Source organism: Suricata suricatta, chromosome 9 (genome assembly GCF_006229205.1).
Source record: "Suricata suricatta isolate VVHF042 chromosome 9, meerkat_22Aug2017_6uvM2_HiC, whole genome shotgun sequence".
In the NCBI taxonomy this organism is placed as follows: Eukaryota; Metazoa; Chordata; class Mammalia; order Carnivora; family Herpestidae; genus Suricata; species Suricata suricatta.
This window is the reverse complement of record NC_043708.1, coordinates 71,738,854-71,758,237: the sequence shown is the minus strand read 5'-3', so window position 1 is coordinate 71,758,237 and position 19,384 is coordinate 71,738,854. Positions and strand designations below refer to the sequence as shown.

The 19,384-nt window shown below is 41.5% G+C and overlaps 1 protein-coding gene across 1 annotated transcript; it reads right to left on the bottom strand.

The window, feature by feature from the left end:
* Positions 1 to 4,121: 4,121 nt before the first annotated feature.
* On the bottom strand, positions 4,122 to 10,127 carry LOC115302244 (olfactory receptor 5AU1). Its single transcript, XM_029952202.1, has 2 exons — positions 9,159 to 10,127; positions 4,122 to 4,166 (listed from the first exon to the last, which is right to left on the bottom strand). The coding sequence occupies exons 1-2, from the start codon at positions 10,110 to 10,112 to the stop codon at positions 4,122 to 4,124; spliced, it is 999 nt and encodes a 332-aa protein (XP_029808062.1). The 5' UTR covers positions 10,113 to 10,127.
* Between the last annotated feature and the right edge of the window lie 9,257 nt (positions 10,128 to 19,384).

Sequence of the window (19,384 nt, the reverse complement as noted above, 5' to 3'; positions counted from 1 at the left end):
ATAAAGAATTCGTGGCTGCATATTTTTCCAATTCAACACATTGAATATATTCTGCCACTTCTTTCTGGCCTGCCAAGTTTCTGTGGATAAGTCTGTTGCAAATCTGATCTATCTTCTCTTGTAGGTTAAGAACTGTTTTTTCCTCGCTGCTTTCATTTTTCTTTCCTTGCCTGAGTATTTCGTGAATTTGACTATGATATGCCTTGTCAATGGTTGGTTTTTACTGAATCTAATGGGAGTCCTCTGTGCTTCCTGGAGTTTGAAGATCTGTGTCTTTTTCCAGGTTAGGAAAGTTTCCCACTATGATTTTCTCACATCACCCTTCTATCCCTTTTTCTCTCTCTTCATCTTCTGGGACCCCTATGATTCTGATATTCTTCCTTCTTAATTAGTCACCGATTTCTTTAATTCTTAAATTGTGCTCTTTTGCCGTAGTCTCCCTCTTTTTTTCTGCTTCATTGTTCTCCATAAGTTTGTCCTCTATATTGTTTATTCTCTGTTCTGCCTCATCCTTCCTTGCTGCCATGACATCCATTCGAGATTGCAGCTCAGTTATAGCATTTTTTATTTCATCCTAACTAGATTTACTTCTTTTATCTCAGCAGAAAGGGATTCTAATCTATTTACGACCCCAGCTAGTATTCTGATTATTGTGATTCTAAATTCTGGTTCAGACATCTTGCTTGGATCTGTGTTGGTTAAGTCCTGGCTGTTGTTTCTTCCTGCTCTTTCTTTTGGGGTGAATTCCTTTGTTTTATCATTTTGAAGGAAGAAAAGGAGTTAATGAGGTAAAAAATAATTAAAATTTAAAAATTAAAAGCAACATATACACCCAAATCAAATAAATGTTGCTAGATCCTAGGTGTGTTTTGGTCTGGATGTTGAAAGGAGCTTGAGAGATTAGAGGAAAAAAAGGGGGGGAACAGGAAAACGTTTGAAAACTTGAAAAAATGAATACAATGAAATAGAATAAAATGAAATGATGGTGGGGCGTCTGGGTGGCTCATTTAAGCATCCGACTTTGGCTCGAGTTGTGATCTCACAGTTTGTGGGTTCGAGCCCCTTGTCAAGCTCTGTGCTGACAGCTCAGAGCCTGGAGCCTGCTTTGGATTCTGTGTCTCCCTCTCTCTGCCTATCCCCCACTTATGCTCTGTTTCTCTCTGTCTCAATATTAAATAACATTAAAAATTCAAAAAATGAAATGGAAGTAAAATAGAATTTGAAAATTTTACAAAAAGTAAAAATATAGTAGAAAAATAAAGAAAAATAATTTTAATAAAAATTATTTTTTCTCTTTCTGTATTCAAGAAAAAGAGAAGAAACAAAAAAAAGAAAACTGAATAGATGGACCAAAGAACAGACTGAAATATGATTGAAATTACATCGTTTTCTCTTACAAGTCAAACTATGAAACACTTTATAGTTCATAAACTGAGCAGGTGGAGAGACTTGTGTTCCTGATGAGTGAGATTGGCCCAGTTGGGCGGGGCTCCGTTCTCCACTAGGTGGCGCTGCTTAGCTTATTGGGGTGAATTGTTGCGGCGCTTGTAGGTGTATATGCACATGCGCGGGAGGCGTGAAAGTGGCGCCACCCAGCTGCCCAGACGCTAGTATTGGAAGTCTGTTCTCGACCAGCAATCACACAGCGGTCTATTGTCTCCAGCTTCCGTCATTTCTGCTTTTACACTGTCGGTGACCGAGCTGTCAGGTTGCCAGGCGGCACCTCTGTTCTGAGTTTCCTATCAGATGCATCTGTTTTTCCTGAACTCTTACTTCTGAGGGACTTGGCTCTGACCCGTTTGCCCCTCTTGGTGAGAGGGTTTCACCGAGCAATGGCCGGATGCAGGTCGTACCCAGGAACGTTTGTGGGACCGTGTTGCTGCTAATGTTCAGAGAATGTGGCTGGGCGCCAGCTCCCCTCAGAAAAAGTTCACGCGATTGTGTGTCAGCAGCGTTTCAGGAATCATGGAAAATCGCAACACATAGCTGGCGCCAGGCTTCACCCTTAAGACCTTGTTCCAGGCCCAGCGAGTGTGGTTCTCTGGGGTCTGCTAGGATCCGGTGGCCGCTCAGCCTCTGCCAGATGTCTTCCCAGCAGGGGAACCGCCTCTCCCCGTGTGGCCCGCGGACCCGCGGACTTGACTCTGCTCCTGAGGATTCGGCCTTCTCACCGGAGCGCTGCCAGGTATTCACACTCTGTGGTTCCCCGCCGCTTAGAGAGTCTTGATGGAATTTAAACCCTGTCCTCCCTCCCTTTTCAGTTCAGTCCCTGTGCTGTTTCCACTTTTCCACTTTCTCTCCAGCTGCCTCCTGGGGGTTGCTTTTCACATGCTCTCCCCATCGCCATCCTCTCTCCGCAAGCAAGAACAGCTCCCGCCCTCCGCGTCTCCTCTCCCCGGTTCCCCTCTCCGCGCCGCTACCTGCTGAGTTCTGTGGCTCAGGGTGTGCGGGTTGTTGTGTTAATACCCAGGCCAGTTTTCTAGGTGTGCAGGGTGGTTTAGGGTTGATCTGGCTGTGTTTCATGTATGGGAGACACAAAAATAAATTCTATGCTGTTTTGCAATCTTGGCTCCTCCCTCAGTATTACCATTTTTGAGTGTGTGTTGGGGGTGTGATTTCCCAGAGATGCGGAGAATATTTCTTGATGGGTTTGCAAGAAACAGATACGTTTCCCTTCCTTCCCCACACTGACCACAGAATAAGCTCTGAGGATGATAGTGTGGAGCCTGCTTGGGATTCCCTCCCTCTCTCTCTGCCTCTCTCCTGCTCATGTTCTCTCTTTCTCAAAATAAATAAACTTAAAAAAATACTATATATAAGTTACATAGTTAAGGGAAGGTATGAGTTCTCTAGGTAGGGAGACATTATGAACAAAGCCATAGAGTTTTAATAAAAGACACTAAAGAAACATCATAAATACAAGGATAAAGCATGTGCATAGATAGATTTAGTATCCTAAAGGTGTGAATTCTCCCAAACAAATCTATACATTTAGTACAATTTCAATCAAAATTCCAACAAAATTTTTCATAGAACTTAACAGGCTAATAATTTTTGTTAATCTAAAAGCAAAAGGCCAAGAATTCCTAAGATATACCTAAAGAGAAAGATCTAGGCTAGAGGCCCAGTGAGGGAAGAGGGGGTATGCCCCACAAGATACAGATTTGTGGAAAAGAAACAGTAATTAAGACAATGCACTTTCAGCGCAGAGAAATACAAAGGGACCAAAGGAACAGAATAGAGAACCCAGAAAAGGACTCACACATGTGAAGGTACTTGATTTACAGTAGCATTGTAATATAATACACTGCAGGTCAGTGGGGTATTGAGTGTCTGTGCAAGAGATGGTTCTGGAACACCTGGCTATTAATTTTGAAAAACACTTTTATTAAAAAAATTTTTTTAATGTTTATCGGTTTTTGAGAGAGAGAGAGCGCGCGAGAGAGCGAGCGAGCACAAATGGGGGAGGGGCAGAGAGAGAGGGAGACACAGAATCTGAAGCAGGCTCCAGGCCCTGAGCTGTCAGCCAGGAGCCTGACACAGAACTCAAACTCACTAACTGTGAGATCATGAGCTGAGCAGAAATTGGACACTTAACCAACTGAGCCACCCAGGCCCCCTGAAAAACACTTTTTTAAACTCTCAACCTAACACCAAAACAAATGTAAAGGCTAAACTTTTTTTGATTTGTTTCATTTAGAAGGACAACATAGACTATCTTTATGATCTCACAGTTAAGGATTCTTAAGACACACACTAAAAAAATTCAAACCAGAATAGAAAGGATTGGTAAATCTATTGATATTAAAATTAAGACTCAGACCACCTGGGTGGCTCAATTGGTTAAGCCTCTGACTTGATTTCAGGTCATTATCTCATGGTTAGTGAGATTTAGTCCCATGTGGGGCTCTGCACTGACAGCGTGCAGCTTGCTTGGAATTCTCTCTCTCCCTTGCTGTCTGCCCCTCACCCATTCATGGTCTTTCTTTCTCTCAGAGTAAATAAATAAACTTTAAAAAGAAAAGAAACCTAAAAAATAAAACTAAGACTTTCTTTTAGTGAAGACATAAAGTAAATGTAAATTACCTTCTTAAAAGATATAAACCAGGTGAAGGTATTTGTCACCTATTTAACCTTATAAGGTCAGTTTTCAGCATACAAAAGTACTGCAAATCAAAAAGAAAAAGACATGAATTATGAACAAGTACTACTAGAAGATAAAGCAAGAATGGCTCCTATGGATTGGCATAATTGTCTCTTTAGGTGGATTGGGAGTGATTGCATTTTATTTTTAATTACCTTAGGATACAGTGATTATCCTACAGGATAAGATAGATAGATAGAAGTCTGTATTCTAGGGGGTGCCTGGGTGGCTCGGTTGGTTAAGTGTCCAGCTTTGGCTCAGGTCGCGATCTCAGGGAGGGCTCCTGAGTTCTAGCCCTGAGTCGGACTCTGTGCTGACAGCTAAGAGCCTGGGGTCTGCTTTGGATTCTGTTGTCTCCCTCTCTCTCTCTCTGCCCTTCGCCCATTTGTGCGCGCTCACTTGCGCGCTCTCTCTCTCAAAAATAAACATTTAAAAAACTTTAAAGAAAAAAAATCTGTATCCTAGGATACAGATGGACAGATAGAAATATATTAAAAATATTCTTTTGTAAGTTTTCAGTATTTAATAATGACAAAAGAAAAACAGAATAAATAGAAAGCAGAAAAAAGGCATTAACAAAGAAAACCTGGGGGTGCCTGGGTGGCTTATTCGGTTGAGTGTCCGACTTTAGCTCAGGTCATGATCTCACGGTTCGTGGGTTCAAGCCCCGTGTGGGGCTCTGTGCTGACAGCTAGCTCAGAGCCTGAAGCCTGCTTCAGATTCTGTACTTCCCTCTCTCTCTGACCCTCCCCTGCTCATGCTGTCTCTCTCTGTCTCTCAAAAATCAATAAAAAACATAAAAAAAAGAAAACCTGAAATTAATAAAATGGGAAACAGATATGTTCTAGAAAGAAGAAGAAAAAACACAAAACAGAATGTTTTAAAAGATTGATAAAGTCCCCTGTCAAGCCTTACTAAGGAAAATGAAAGAACAAAAATGAGAAAGGCAATAGAACCACAGATACAAACAAAAGAAGCAGAAGTAGCCAATGCTTATGAAAGAGTGACTATGTGCCATGCACTGTTTTAGATATTGTGTCACTGAATTTTCAACAATGGCTCCATACCTGAGATAGGTTTTATTGCTATCCCTATTTCTCAGAGGAGGAAACCCTTCCTAAGGTTACGTGACTGGTGAGGGGCAGAACTGGGATTGGAATCTAGCCATTCTGACACTTCAGTATATATGCTCAATCATACCTCAGCAAAATATTTATACAAATGTTCATCTTATTGAATGTTAGAGTCCAGAAGACACTTCCAGACCACTTACTTCATTTCTCTTGTTATATGGAAGAGGGTTTTCCCCCCTACATTGTCCTAAAAATGCAACAGACTATCTGGACAGACCTAGAAGGGTCATTGTGATGATGCTGACCTAGAGAGCAAGTACAAAAATTATGCTTGAAAATTATATGCAACTCAGGGCAACAAATGTGAACAGCAAGAGGAAAGAAATAACTATTGAGCAAAATACAAATGATTAAATTGACTTAATAAGCAGGGAGAAAAGCACGAAAGTGAAACCAATGATCATATAGGAAATAAGAAAGGTAATTAATGATATGTCTTTTTGATTTTTAAAAAGGATTTTAAGTAATCTCTACATCTAATGTGTGGCTTGAACTCACAACCCTGAGATCAAGAGTCACACGCTCTCTGGGGTGCCTGGGTGTGTCAGTTGGTTGAGCATTAGACTTAGACTCAGGTTATGGATCTCATGGTTTGTGAGTTTGAGCCCCACGTTTGGGTCTGTGCTGACAGCTCGGAGCCTGGAGGATGCTTCTGATTCTGTGTCTCCCTCTCTCTCTGCCCCTCTCCCACTCCCTTTCTCAAAAATAAAGAAACAGTTTAAAAAAAAGTCACATGCTCTACCAGCTGAGCCAGCTAGGTGCCCCAATGATCTACATTTTTAAAAAATGTTTATTTCTTTATTTTGAGAAAGAGAGAATTTCAAGCAGGCTCCATCCTGACAACATGGGGCTTGAACTGATGAACTGTGAGATCAAGTCCCCCATTGGGCTCTGTGCTGACAGTATTGAGCCTGTTTGGGATTCTCTCTCTTCTCTCTCTGCCCCTCTCCCTGCTTATGCTCTCTCTTTCTCTCTCACTCAAAGTAAATAAGTAAGCATTTTTTATTTTTATTTTTTATTAAAATTTTTTTTTCTAATGTTTTATTTATTTTTGAGAGAGGGAGAGAGACAGCGTGAGCAGGGGAGGGTCAGAAAGAGAGGGAGACACAGAATCTGAAGCAGGCTCCAGGCTCTGAGCTAGGTGTCAGCACAGAGCCTGATGTGGGGCTCAAACCCACGAACTGTGAGATCATGACCTGAGCTGAAGATGGATGCTCAGCTGACTCAGCCACCCAGGCGTCCCAGTAAACATTTTTTACTTCTTTTTTTTTTAATAGTTTATTGTCAAATTGGTTTCCATACAACACCCCATGCTCTTCCCCACAAGTGCCCTCCTCCATGACCACCACCTCTTTTCCCCCCTCCCCCTTCCCCTTCAACTCTCGGTTCATTTTCAGCATTCAATAGTCTCTCAAGTTTTGCGTCGCTCTCTCTCCCCAACTCTCATTAAGCATTTTTTAAAAAAGGCATCAGTCTCAGATGGTTTTATAACTGAGTACATAGCATTTTAAATTTTTATTTAAATTATTGCACACTACAGGCAAAGAAGAAGAAACTTCAATACATTTTACAAGACTTGTTTACTCTTAATGCTGAAATGTAATAAAAATAATACAAAAAGACAATAGGCCAACTTTATCTTTGACTATAGATGCCAAGAGTCTAAATAAACTCTTTGCAAATTCAATCCACCTGTCTTTTAAAAGAAAATTATTCCATGATCAGGAATTCCAGGAAACAAAACCGGTTTAACATTAGGAAATATATGTCTGCAATTCAGCACAGGAACAAAATAAAGGAGGAGGAAGATTACATGATTATATCAAGAGTTACTGAAAACATTTGTAAAAGTCAGCAGCCATTTCCAATAATAACCACTAATGTTTATTAAGTGTTTGCTGTGTGCCAGATATTGTTCTAAGTGTTTTGCTTGCATTAACTTACTTAACTCTCCTAGCAACAACTGTATTGTTACAATTATTATTTTTCCCATTTTACGCAGAGAAGTCTAATGATGTCACACATATTGGAAATTGTGGGGCTAGGATGTAAGCCAAAGCAGAGCGGCTCTGAAGCCCACATCCTTATCACTGAGACTTCACAGCTTCTAACAGAATCTCTACTTAGCATTAAAAGGAAGTCCCTATACATAAATATCATCAACATTAATTATTATGAAAGACTAACAGTAACCTTTACAAATAAAAGGTCAAGTTTCCACTAAATTTCAGGAACAAGTTCAGCGTCAGGATCTGTGAGGATGTATCAATATATGGCATCATCTCCCCTCCTCATTCTGAACAGTTTAGAAAAAAGATAAAATATAATAAGATAGAGAACCGTGGAAGGCTAGGTTATGATTCATGGGAAAAAACATCTGTGGGAAAAAACGATCTTTATGAAACTGAACTCCAGAGTTAGACAGACTTTGCTGACCCAGTCAGCACTGGATGGATACGCTGGGCTGAGGTAGGTCTTTCTCATGAGAGCACTAGCCAAGCACACCTGGTTTGTTTCCTTCAACTTTATCAATGAGTACAGAGCCCAGGAACATTGTGTCTGATTGCACTCCCTCTAAATGATTCTTCTTATTTAAAAAGGCTTGATTTAGTTAAATCACAACTGATAAATTATCAAGAACAGAACACCAGCAGAGAACGAGAAAGGCAAAACATGTCCTTTCTCTCACTTTGTGAGAACTTTATTAGGGGCTGCTATAAAGGAAAAGGTGAGGAAACATATAAACACCTATTATGTGCTGAACAATTGACTGGCAATGTCTAATTGAACACTTAATTTAAAACTCACACCAGTTAAAAGGTGAAACGTCTGTGACTCAGAAAAGTTAAGTAAGTTGCCTAAGTTTATTCAGTTTGAAAATGACCAGGTGAGAGCACCTGGGTGACTAGTTGGTTAAGCGTCCATCTCTGGATTTGGGCTCGGGTCACAGTCTCATGGTTTGTGGGTTCGAGCCCCATATGGGACTCTGTGCTGACAGTGCAGAGCCCTCTCTGGATTCTCTCTCTTCATCATTCTGTCCCTTCCCCACTTGGCTCTTTATGTTTCTTTCAAAATAAATAAATAAACATTAAAAAAAAAAAGTGACGAGGTGGCTATTTGGCCAGGTAAAAAGTCAATAAAGACAATAACACATCATGTGACCTTTTGAAGTTGTTACAGTATCATTCCAATAATTAAACAATCAAGTCAGTTTTTACAAAGAGGAGATTGTAAAGGTGGGGAGGAGTCAAAGCTTTTAGCTTAGTTAAGGAGAGACTTTATTAAGAATATAAATGTCAGTTTCTAATGATAAAGTGTTACACACATGGAAATACGAGAGAAGCATCTAAACAAAGGCATAACTAAATCTTGCCAGTGGTCCAATTATGCAACAAGCTGACACTCTCACCTCTGTTAGTCTCTGTGATATCACCAATTCTTTGTGTGGAAGGTGGATGCAGAAGCACCGCAGACCAGAGTGTCTGCTAGTTGTTCACAGCAGGGAGCATGCAAACGTGCACAGGTGGGCACCACAACTACCAACTTGCCTTTTTCTTGTTGAAAGAAAGAGAGTGCAGGTGAGTGAGTGGCAGAGAGAGAGAGAATCCCATGAGAGGCAGAGAGAAAGAGAGAGAGAGGTAGGTAGGTAGGTAGGTAGGTATGTAGGTAGGTAGAGAGAGGGAGAGAGAAGCAGGGCTTACCAGGGCTCGTGTTCACTTAATGTGGAACTTGAACTCACGAACCATGAGATCGTGATGTGAGCCAAAATCAGATGCTTAATGGCTGAGCCACCCAGACACCCTCCCTTGACTTTCTAAAGGTATGTGAGAAAGAGAGAAAGAAAAAGAGAAAGACAGAGGAAGGAAAGAAGGAAGGAATGCGATAATGGGTTGAGAAGATCGTTCCATTGTTTTCCTGCCCCAAACCTTTCTTAAAGCTTCCTTCACATCCTTGTTTCTAAAAGAATAAATAAGGGGGTTCAACATTGGGATTACCACTGTGTAGATCACGGCAACGATGCGGTCTTGGGTCAAGGAGTAGCTGGACCTGGGGCGCAGGTACATAAAAAGTGTTGTGCCATAGAAGAGGCACACAGCAGTGAGGTGGGAAGCACAGGTGGAAAAGGCCTTGAACCTGCCCTGGGCTGAGTTCATTCTCAGGATGGTGATGAGGATTAGGAAGTAGGAGACCAAGATGGTAAGGGTGCAGCTCAAAAGGTTGAAACCAACAAAAATGAAGAGCAGGATCTCACACAGCGAGGTGTCCACACAAGACAGAGACAAGATAGGCGGTCCGTCGCAGAAGAAGTGAGTAACCACATGGGCACCACAGAATTTTAGACTAAAGATACAGCTTGTGTGGATCAGAGAATTGAGAAATCCTGCACCGTAGGAGCCCACAGTGAGAGACATGCAGATCTCAGGAGACATGGTGAGTGGGTAGAGCAGTGGATTACAAATAGCAGCATGGCGGTCATAGGCCATGGCGGCAATGAGATAGCACTCGGTGGTGGCGAAACCTGCATAGAAGAACATCTGAGCCATGCAGCCAAAATAGGAGATCACTTTCCTCTTGGCCAAGAAGTTCACCAGGGTCTGAGGGACAACTGTAGAGGAGTAGCAGAAGTCCAAGAAGGAGAGGCTCTTCAGGAGGGAGTACATGGGTGTGTGCAGAACGGCGCTCATGTGGATCAGAAGGAACATGACCAGATTCCCCAGCAGAGTGATGGTGTACATGGCCAGGAACACCGTGAAGAGCACCCTCTGCAGCTGGGGGTCCCTGGTGAGGCCCAGAAGCTCAAACTCAATCTCTTGGCTCAGGTTTGCCCCTTCCATATTTCTCCAGTGCCCCTGGTATAGAAGGAGGGAACCACCAGAAATGGTGTGGAGCCCCCAGGGGCTCTCACTGGATTTAGTTCTGCTTTGGCTAAGGACAGCCTTCTGAAGACTGGTCTCACTGAAAAAGTCCTTTGTAGCTGGAACTTGGTCATAGAGAGGGTCTTCTCTACTTGGGTTGGTTAGTTAGTAAGCATTACTAGAGCAATGATGAAAAATAGAAAAGCAACATATACCACTTGGTCTCTTAGCGACCTTAAGAAGTTCTAAAGAATGAGACAATTACTTACCAAATATTTGTTGACAGTCTTCCATGTGCTTAGGTCTGGGTTCTTGTCAGCAATACAGAATTGTCTTCCTTTAGGGAGCTTATATTCTAGAGATAGTATATTTTGTAGTAAAGCACACAGGCTCTGGCATCAGTCCACCCCGTTTGCAAGCTGGGACCTCACCACTAGCTGTGTAACCTTGGGAATGTTACTTCTCTGATTTCAGTTTTCTCATCTGTAAAATAGGGATAATGGTACTACTCTCAAAAGGCTGTTGAAAAAATCCAATGAATCAATACATGTAAAGCACTTGAACAAAGCCTCGCACCCTAAGAAAATTTAAAGAACATTAGCTTTGATTATTCTCATCAGAGAGACAGACCTAGCATGTAACTAAAAATGATAAATAAAATGAAACAATGACAACATTTGGCAAGCAACCCACCACCAAACAATGCAAGACAGAGACACTTGTATTAAGCAAGAGTGACTGAAGAGGCCTCCAGAGGATCCTGGATGTTCTAGAGGAGGTGAAGGTTATTTATTGGGTCAGCTATAAAATTGCCTCTGTGAACTTGGCACAAGACCAGCCCTGGACATGAGTGCTAACAGTGATGAGGGTTGGGGGTGTGGAGAGATGGGGATGACATAGGACTCTGAAGAGCAAACTGAGACTTTGCTCTTTGGAGTGTCCTTTACAAAGTGGCCAGTCATTGCCAGGAAACAGATTCACCCTAGACTCAGAAGCCATTGGGGGCAGAGGGGAAGGAACAGCTCTGCAAATAAAATGCCTTTTCTACTCAGAGAATGAGGCCCTGGATGTACCACCTAAACACCACTTAGGTGTTTCCCCTCCATTGGCTGCTCTGCTGCCATGTCCCTAAATGACCTCTGGGTTCTGGAGTCAGGTAAGCACTCCATGCTCTTAGGGGAGGACTGTCCGTTGTGAAGACTTTGAAGCCAGCAGATGTAATTGGCTAAGATGGAAAAGTGCAGAAGTGAGCCTCCTCCTCCTGTCCTGAGGAGTGTATGTGAATGACACCACCATGGAAGATACTGGGAGCACTGGGGAGAGGAGAGCCAAATTCAGCAGGCAAAGATTCTAGTTTATCCCACTAGCAGAGTTTCCAGAATCACCAAACTGCCAGGGCAGGAGAAGAATCTGAACATACGGACAACTGAATTTAACTGTCAAGTAAGTAATGAAGGTACCGTGGCTATTGATAGAGTACTGTGAGTGTTGATAAGAAAGCATTATAAAGCCCAAGGAGGACATACGCTCTACTAAAGTTGAGATGCTCAAAATATAAGAGCATACATTTGATTGGATTGGATTCTTTTAAAGTGCATGGAGCATATGTGATTAATTTGATGTCACTGAGGTGTAACATTCAGGCACTCTTAACCCAATAGCTGCTAGTCTATAATAAACTCCATTATTTCAGGGATGTGCACAGCCCTAGGTTTGGGTTACAAATGTCATTGGCTCCATTGGTTTCAAAAGGCAACTCATCTTCAAGGCAAATTACAAGGATTTCAGAGAAGTGACTAAAAATCCCAGGATGGAATAACTTACAGGAACTTCAAGGAAGTTGAGACATGGTTTTTAAGAGTGGAGTGGGACTCATGAGACCCAACTTTGCATCTTTCCTTAGTAGAATGTTTCAGGTTGGGTAACTTGTCTGCAAGTATCTCTCTGATTCTCTGATTAAAGAGATGGACAAAAGCTAAGACAAGTGGGAATGTGGTCAATGGTCAGGAGAACATAGATGAGGTCCAAAGGTGGGATGGGATGGGGTAGGGTGGTAGGTAATACAGCAGGTAACTGATCAGAGGCTCCAGGTTTATTACTTGCTTTAAGTCTACTCTCTCTTCCTCTCTGCTTTCCCCTCTCATCTGTCTTCTTCAATCTGCACTAAATTCAAAAATATAAATATTCTGAATGTAGAGATTATACCAAGCCAGGGATTGTGAAGAAATTGACATCTCTGACAGTTTTTCAAAGGATGCTGGAATAGCCTCTACTTCTGTTGGCTACAGTTTGTACCTGCAAATGAAAAGTAGAAAGAAAATATAAGGGTGGTCTTATCATATGGACATAGATTGGAGAGGGGAGGCGAGTGTCTAGGGGTGAGAGCTAATGCCTGGAGCCTGTAGGTGAGGGAGGGGTAGGCAAGAGGCTTTATTTACACCTGCCTCTTTGCCCTCCTTCCTGGGACAGCAGAATGGGAGCACAGAGGGAAGGCTGCCAAAGGAGGCAGTTAGTGCGTCTCTCTTTGAGTAACGGTGAGCCCAAACAGTGGTTCTTAAACATTAAGGTGCTCTGCCCAAGGTTCACTGGAGGAGCTTGCTTTATGTGCAGATCAGGTCCCAGCCTCAGAAAATTTGATTCATTAGGTCTGTAGATGGGCCCTCAAATCTGAACAACACTTCAAGAAACACTAAACCATGAGGTACCTGCAGGAATAGACAGATCTTCCTTTCTAACCTACTGGACTCCTGTTTCCTGGAAAATCAGCCTGTGGGCAGGATGGTTGTCTTGGCCATTCTCTTCCTTCCCAAATGTGTATCAATAGTCAACAATTTCCAGAAATCTGAGTATTACCTGATGATAATCAAACATCAGAGAATCTCCTCCTTCAAAGTTGCTTGACGTGTTCTTAAGCAAATAATTTATTTCCAGTAAAGCATATGACTTGACGCAAAGCTATCAGTGCTCTGAGGGTCAGAACACAAGCCTTCAGTAGAAAAACAATAAAGACAAAGCCAGATTCATTGGGTCCATAGACTGAATCTGGAGATCAGAGATGCTACTGACTTTAACCTCTCACGTGGTGATGGGAGGAAGTCAGCCTTGCTCCCCAAGGCATCCCCTCAACTGATCCTGTACTGAGGAGAGACATCCCTTTCCCTGAGCAGTCTAGCAGCTCACAGCTGGGGACAATGATGAGTTCACAGATGAGGGTAGGAGGCAGCTGAGGAAGTGAGAATAATTGGCCCCAGGTAGACCCATTAATGTGTTTGCAAAGTTAGTAGCCTCTCCAAGAGCCTATCCTGAGGAATAATACGGTGATTGGGAAACTGGGAATGGAGAAAATGGATCCACACGAGATCCCTACCGGTATGCTCATCATTAGCCCCCAAATATTGCTCTCTATTCACCCTAAATCTAACTCATTTAATTATTATCTGTATTTCCACTACACTGGAAGACCAAGTTTTTGTAGGTTTTCTTTCTTGTATTCCAGTTAACCAATGTACACTCTGACCTAGATTATGGCTGAGGACCTCCCTGCCCAAGATTATAGTAAAAATAAAGATGTATATACTTAGTTTACAAATATTTGGGGATTTTCTTCAGATCTGCCTGTTATTGATTTCTAATTTAGTAGCATATGGTCCAGGAACATACTTTGTATCACTTGAATGCTTGTGAATTTATTGTGATTTGTTTTATGGCCCAGAATATGTTCCAGCCTGTGAACACACCATGTTCACTTGAAAAGAAATGTATATTCTGCTGTTCTTGGGTAGAGTGTTCTATAATCATCAGTTAGGTCAACTTGCTTGATAGTGTTCTTCAAGTCTACCATATCCCTTCTGAGTCTCTGCCTACTGGTTCAATCAAGGGTTGAAAGGGGAGTATGTTGAAATCTCTAACTGTAACTGTGAGTTTGTTTATTTTTCCTCATGGTTCTTAACTTTAAAAAAATTTTATGTTTATTTATTATTGAGACAGAGAAACAGAGCATGAGTAGGGGAGGAGCAGTGAGAGAGGGAGACACAGAATAGGAAGCAGGCTCCAGGCTCTGAGCTGTCAGCACAGAGCCCGACGCGGGGCTCAAACCCACGAACCGTGAGATCATGACCTGAGCCGAAGTCAGACGCTTAACTGACTGAGCCACCCATGTGCCCCGGTTCTTAACTTTTTACTTCAGGTATTTTGAAGTTCATTTATTAGGCAAATAAGCATATAAGATTGTTATGTCCTCTTGATAAATTTACCTACTTACTATAAAATTACTTTCTTTATGCCTGCTGATACTTTTTGCTGTGAAATACTTTTTATTTTTTCTTTTATTATTTTGAATATAATTTATTGTTAAATTGGCTTCCATACAACAACCAGTGCTCATCCCAAGTGCCCTCCTCAGTGCCCATCACCCACTTTCCCCTCTCCCCCACCACCATCAACCCTCAGTTTGCTCTCTGTATTTGAGAGTTTCTTATGGTTTGCCTCTCTCCCTCTCTGTTTGTAACTTTTTTTTAAATTTAATTTTATTTTTTTTTAATATGCTTTTTCTGATAGCAATATTGTCACTACAGTTTTATTGATTACTACTGGCATGGTATATCTTTTTCCATCCCTTTACTCTTAACTTTCTATTTGCAACTTTTCTGTGCCATTATGTTTGCAGAATTTCCCCAAGCAGACCTGAAATCTGGGTATTTCTAGCATGATGATATGCCTGGAAAACTGATTTCAGATGTACCTTTTCACACAGTGAACATTCAGGAATGTGTTCAGGCTTTACCAGAAAAGTTGGTATGGTTAGGCAAAAATCAAACAAATCTCCTGAAAAGCAACTTTGTGAAGAATGGGGTAAGATTCTCAGGCAGCTGAATACCTTAGTGGAGACCTGGAAGCCAGGGATAATTGTCCCATCGATAGTGTTGCTGTGTCTTCCTCTCTATGCAGCTATCATTATTCAGTTCATTTTTCATATCCTTTATGGTTAAGGAAGTTTTGTCCTTTATTTGTGTCTCTCGGCTTGTGACTCTTAAATCATTTTTGAGAACCAACACTCAGGGTGCCTGGGTGGCTCAGTTGGTTAAGTGTCTGACTTTAGCTCAGGTCATGATCTCACGGTTTGTGAGTTCCAGCCCCGTGTCGGGCTCCGTGCTGACAACTAGCTCAGAGCCTGGAGCCTGCTTCAGATTCTGTGCGCCCCCTCCCTCTCTGACCCTCCCTGCTCATGCTGTGTCTCTTTCTCTCAAACATAAACATCAAAAAAAAAATTGACAAGCTTGTAATTAAAAAAAAAAAAGAGAACCAACACTCAAAGTTTTAGCTGTGGTCTTTGTAAACATCATATATCTGGAATTTTCTCCTTAAGCCATTCAGAGTATCTCTGTTTTTATGTTGGTGAGATCTGGGGGTTTCAGTTTTTGTTGGTTTATTTGCTTGCTTGTTTGTTTTTTACAGTTTTGGGTTTTTAAAAAAATATATATATTAAATTTATTTTTACATCTCACTTTGATTTTTTCATTTAACGTAATTTTTCCAATTTGCTTCCCTGTCACACTCTCTGACCTTATTTTTATTTCCTTTTGGATTACATTTTCTTTTTTTTAAAAGGTTTATTTTTATGTTTGAGAGAGAGAGCATGCATGCAGAGGAGGAACAGAGAGAGGGGGGACAGAGGATCTGAAGTGGGCTCCGCGCTGACATCAGCAAGCCGACACAGGACTCTAACTCAGGAGCCTGAGATCATGACCTGAGCCAAAATCAGACTTTCAGCCAAATGAGCCCTAGGTGGCCCTCTTTGTTTTTTAATGTACTTTTTCTCTCAACTGATTCTTCTCTTTCTATTAGTAAGTATCCTTAAATATTTAACAATAATATTTAGCAGTCTATCAAATATGCTCAAACCTAGGAGTTTATAATGATATTTAAGTAAATTGTTGATCACTGGGTTAGTTATCTATTGCCATACAATAAATTCTCCCACAATTTAGTTAAATCAATAAATACTTATTATTTTATGTTACTTGGATGTGACATACTGTAATTCCCACAATATCCTATTGGCTACACAGTTTGGCCCTATTCACTGTGGGAGTGGACTACACAAGGGTATCAATACCAGGATGTGGAAATCTTTAGGGCCATCTGGAAGACTGGCTCTCACAGTGTCCTCTGACCCTCAATGATTCATGTCCACTGTGCATGCAAAATACACTCACCTGCTCCCAAGGCCCTCCACAGTCACATCCCATTACAGTGTTAACTCGAGTCCATAGTCACATGATCCACATCAGGTAGAAGTATGGATGAAATTCATTAGGTAGAGTTACCCAGCCATTTTCCTGTACAATTCCTCTCAGTCATAAGACTGATGGGCTAAGCAGATGTGATAAGTTACAGCTAACCTCTACACTCACAACATGTAATGGCAGGACAGAGATGGGATAACCACTATAGGATAAAAATGGGGGAAAGAGAAGGGAGGCACATCAAAGTCACTGAGTCATAGAAATTCTGAAAGCCAGTAGGGTGCTTGTTGGCAATTCCTTGATTAGGATTCAAGTCCTGGGAGATCCTCTGCAGTTCCTGGCTCCACTCTGAGATCATGGTTCTGCTCACTGAACTCTATTTTATATGACAACTAGCCTGTGTTTGTAGCTGAGTAGTTTTCTTGGTTTGCTTCCTGACTGAAAAAGTTTGGTGAATCAAAACACTTCCTTTTATTTTCTACTATTCTACAGTTCAAGCTGGTAGTGGTTCTGCCACTCAGATTCCCGTAAAAACCTTGAGGGTCTTCTCCGAATCTGACTAGGATTTGTCTTTGAGATAACTCCCTACTCGAGCCTCTGCTGAGACTGCTGAGGGACAATACCCTCGAGCTTTTCAGAAGCCCTATTGTTTGACTGAACTACTCTCTGAGGTACCACCTTGGATCTTTATGTGGTGGGTTTTTTTAAGATTAAAAATTTTTATTATTTTTTAAGCTTATTTATTTATTTTTAAAAGGAGAGTGAGTGGGGTAGGGGCAGAGAGAGAGGGAGAGAATCCCAAGCAGCCTCTGCACTGTCAACACAGAGCCCAATGTGGGGCTTGACCTCACAAACCATGAGATCAGGACCTGAACTGAAATCACAGGTTGGACACTTAGCTGACTGAGCTACCTAGGCACCCTGGATCTTTCTATGGTCTCAACAAAATTTACTATCTTCCTCAACTTCATCTTGAGACAATGTTTTCCTGAGAATGCCTTAAGTTTTACTTTTCCCACTTGCCATTTGTTAATGTTAACTTTATTTTTTTTAATTTTCTTTAACTTTTTTGTTTTTTGAGAGACAGAGAGAGACAGCGCGAGCAGGGAGGGTCAGAGAGGGAGGGAGACACAGAATCTGAAGCAGGCTCCAGGCTCTGAGCTAGCAGTCAGCACAGAGCCCGACGCGGGGCTCAAACCCACGAACCGTGAGATCATGATCTGAGCCAAAGCCAGACACTTAACTGACTGAGCCACCCAGGCGCCCCTGTTAATGTTAACTTTATTTTTTTTTGTTAAAACTTTTTAATGTTTCTTTTATTTTGAGAGACAGAGAGACAGCATGAGCAGGGGAGGGTCAGAGAGAGAGGGAGACACAGAATCGGAAGCAGGCTCCAGGCTCTGTGCTAGCTGTCAGCACAGAGCCCGATGCAGGGCTCGAACCTACGAACTGTGAGATCATGACCTGAGCCAAAGCCAGACGCTTAACTAACTGAGCCATCCAGGCGCCCCTAATGTTAACTTTAAATCCTAAATATGTATGGACCAAACAATAGAGGTCCAAATGCATAAAGCAAAATCTGATAGAACTGAAGGAAGAAGATAAATACACATAGTTGGAAACTTCAATATCCCTCTCTAAATACTGTATATGTCTACTAGATTATGAACAAGGACATGCAGGAGAACCTTGCTGGCTCAGTTGGTAGAGCATGTAGACCGTGATCTCAGGGTTATGAGTTTGAGCACCACCTTGCGCCCACTGCCTTCTTAAAATAATGGTATGGAAAATCTGGACAACACCATCAACCAACATATACAGCATTCCATTAAACAACAGAGCAGAATAGACATATGTTTTTAATGCTTATTCATTTTTGAGAAACAGAGTACAAATGGGGGTGGGGATAGAGAGAGACACACACACACAGAATCCAGAGCAAGCTCTAGGCTCTGAGCTGTCAGCATAAAGCCTGACACAGGGCTTGAACCCATGGTCTGTGAGATAGATCATGACCTGAGCTGAAGTCAGACGCTTAACCGACTGAGACACCCAGATGCCCCAAAATAGACATACTTTTTAAACATCCATGGAACATTCACCAAGATGGATCATATCCTGGGTCATAGAAAAACTTCAGCAACTCTAAAATACTTGAGGGGTGTCTGGTGGCTCAGTCGATCATTCACGGGAGGAAAAAAAACAACTCAACAAGTTTAGAGCAGAGGAAAATTACCCTAATAAAACCTACAGCTAACATCATACTTATGGTAAAAGACTGAATACTTTCCTCTTTAAAAGTGGGAACAAAGCAAGGATATCTGCTCTTACCATCATTGTACTAGGAATCCTAGCTAGTGTTAAGAATGCAAGAAAAGGAAACAAAAGTCATCCATGTTGGAAAGGAAGAACTATAAGTATCTCTTTTTCCACTTGACATGACTATTTAGGCAGATGAATCTACAAAATTCTCAACGAATTGAGAAATTTTCTTCGCAAAGAAGCTACCAACAAACCAACCAATCAAACTTCTAGAATAAGAGTTCAGTGAGGCTGCAAGATACAAGATCAAGATATAAAAATAAAAGAATAAAGTGGAAGGAATCATTCTACCCAATTTTACGACAACTTTACCCAATTTTACAGTTAACAAATATATGGTATGGAGAGATGTATAAAAACATTGATCAATGGAACAAAATAGAGAACCCAGAAATACAGCTCACACAAACATGCCCAACGATTTTTGACAAACGTGTGAAAGCAACTCACTAGTAGAAGGAAAGTCTTTTCAACAAATGGTGCTGGAGCAATTGAATAAACATAGGTAAAAATAAGTGAAGTTTAAAAAAAAAAAAACCCTTCAATCTAAACCCTACATCTTATACAAAAAATAACAAAATGGATCACAGATGTAAATGTAAAACAGGTGCGCCTCGATGGTTCGATTGGTTAAGTGTCAGATTCTTGGTTTCAGCTCAGATAATGATCTCACAGTTTGTGAGT

Coding starts and splice junctions, on each gene's coding strand:
- LOC115302244 (XM_029952202.1), bottom strand. CDS start 10,112: ATGGAAGGGGCAAACCTGAGCCAAGAGATTGAGTTTGAGCTTCTGGGC. Junction 4,167..9,158: donor GATCTTCTCAACCCATTATC/GCATTCCTTCCT, acceptor TTTGATTTGCAG/TACTTTTGTATGCTGAAAAC.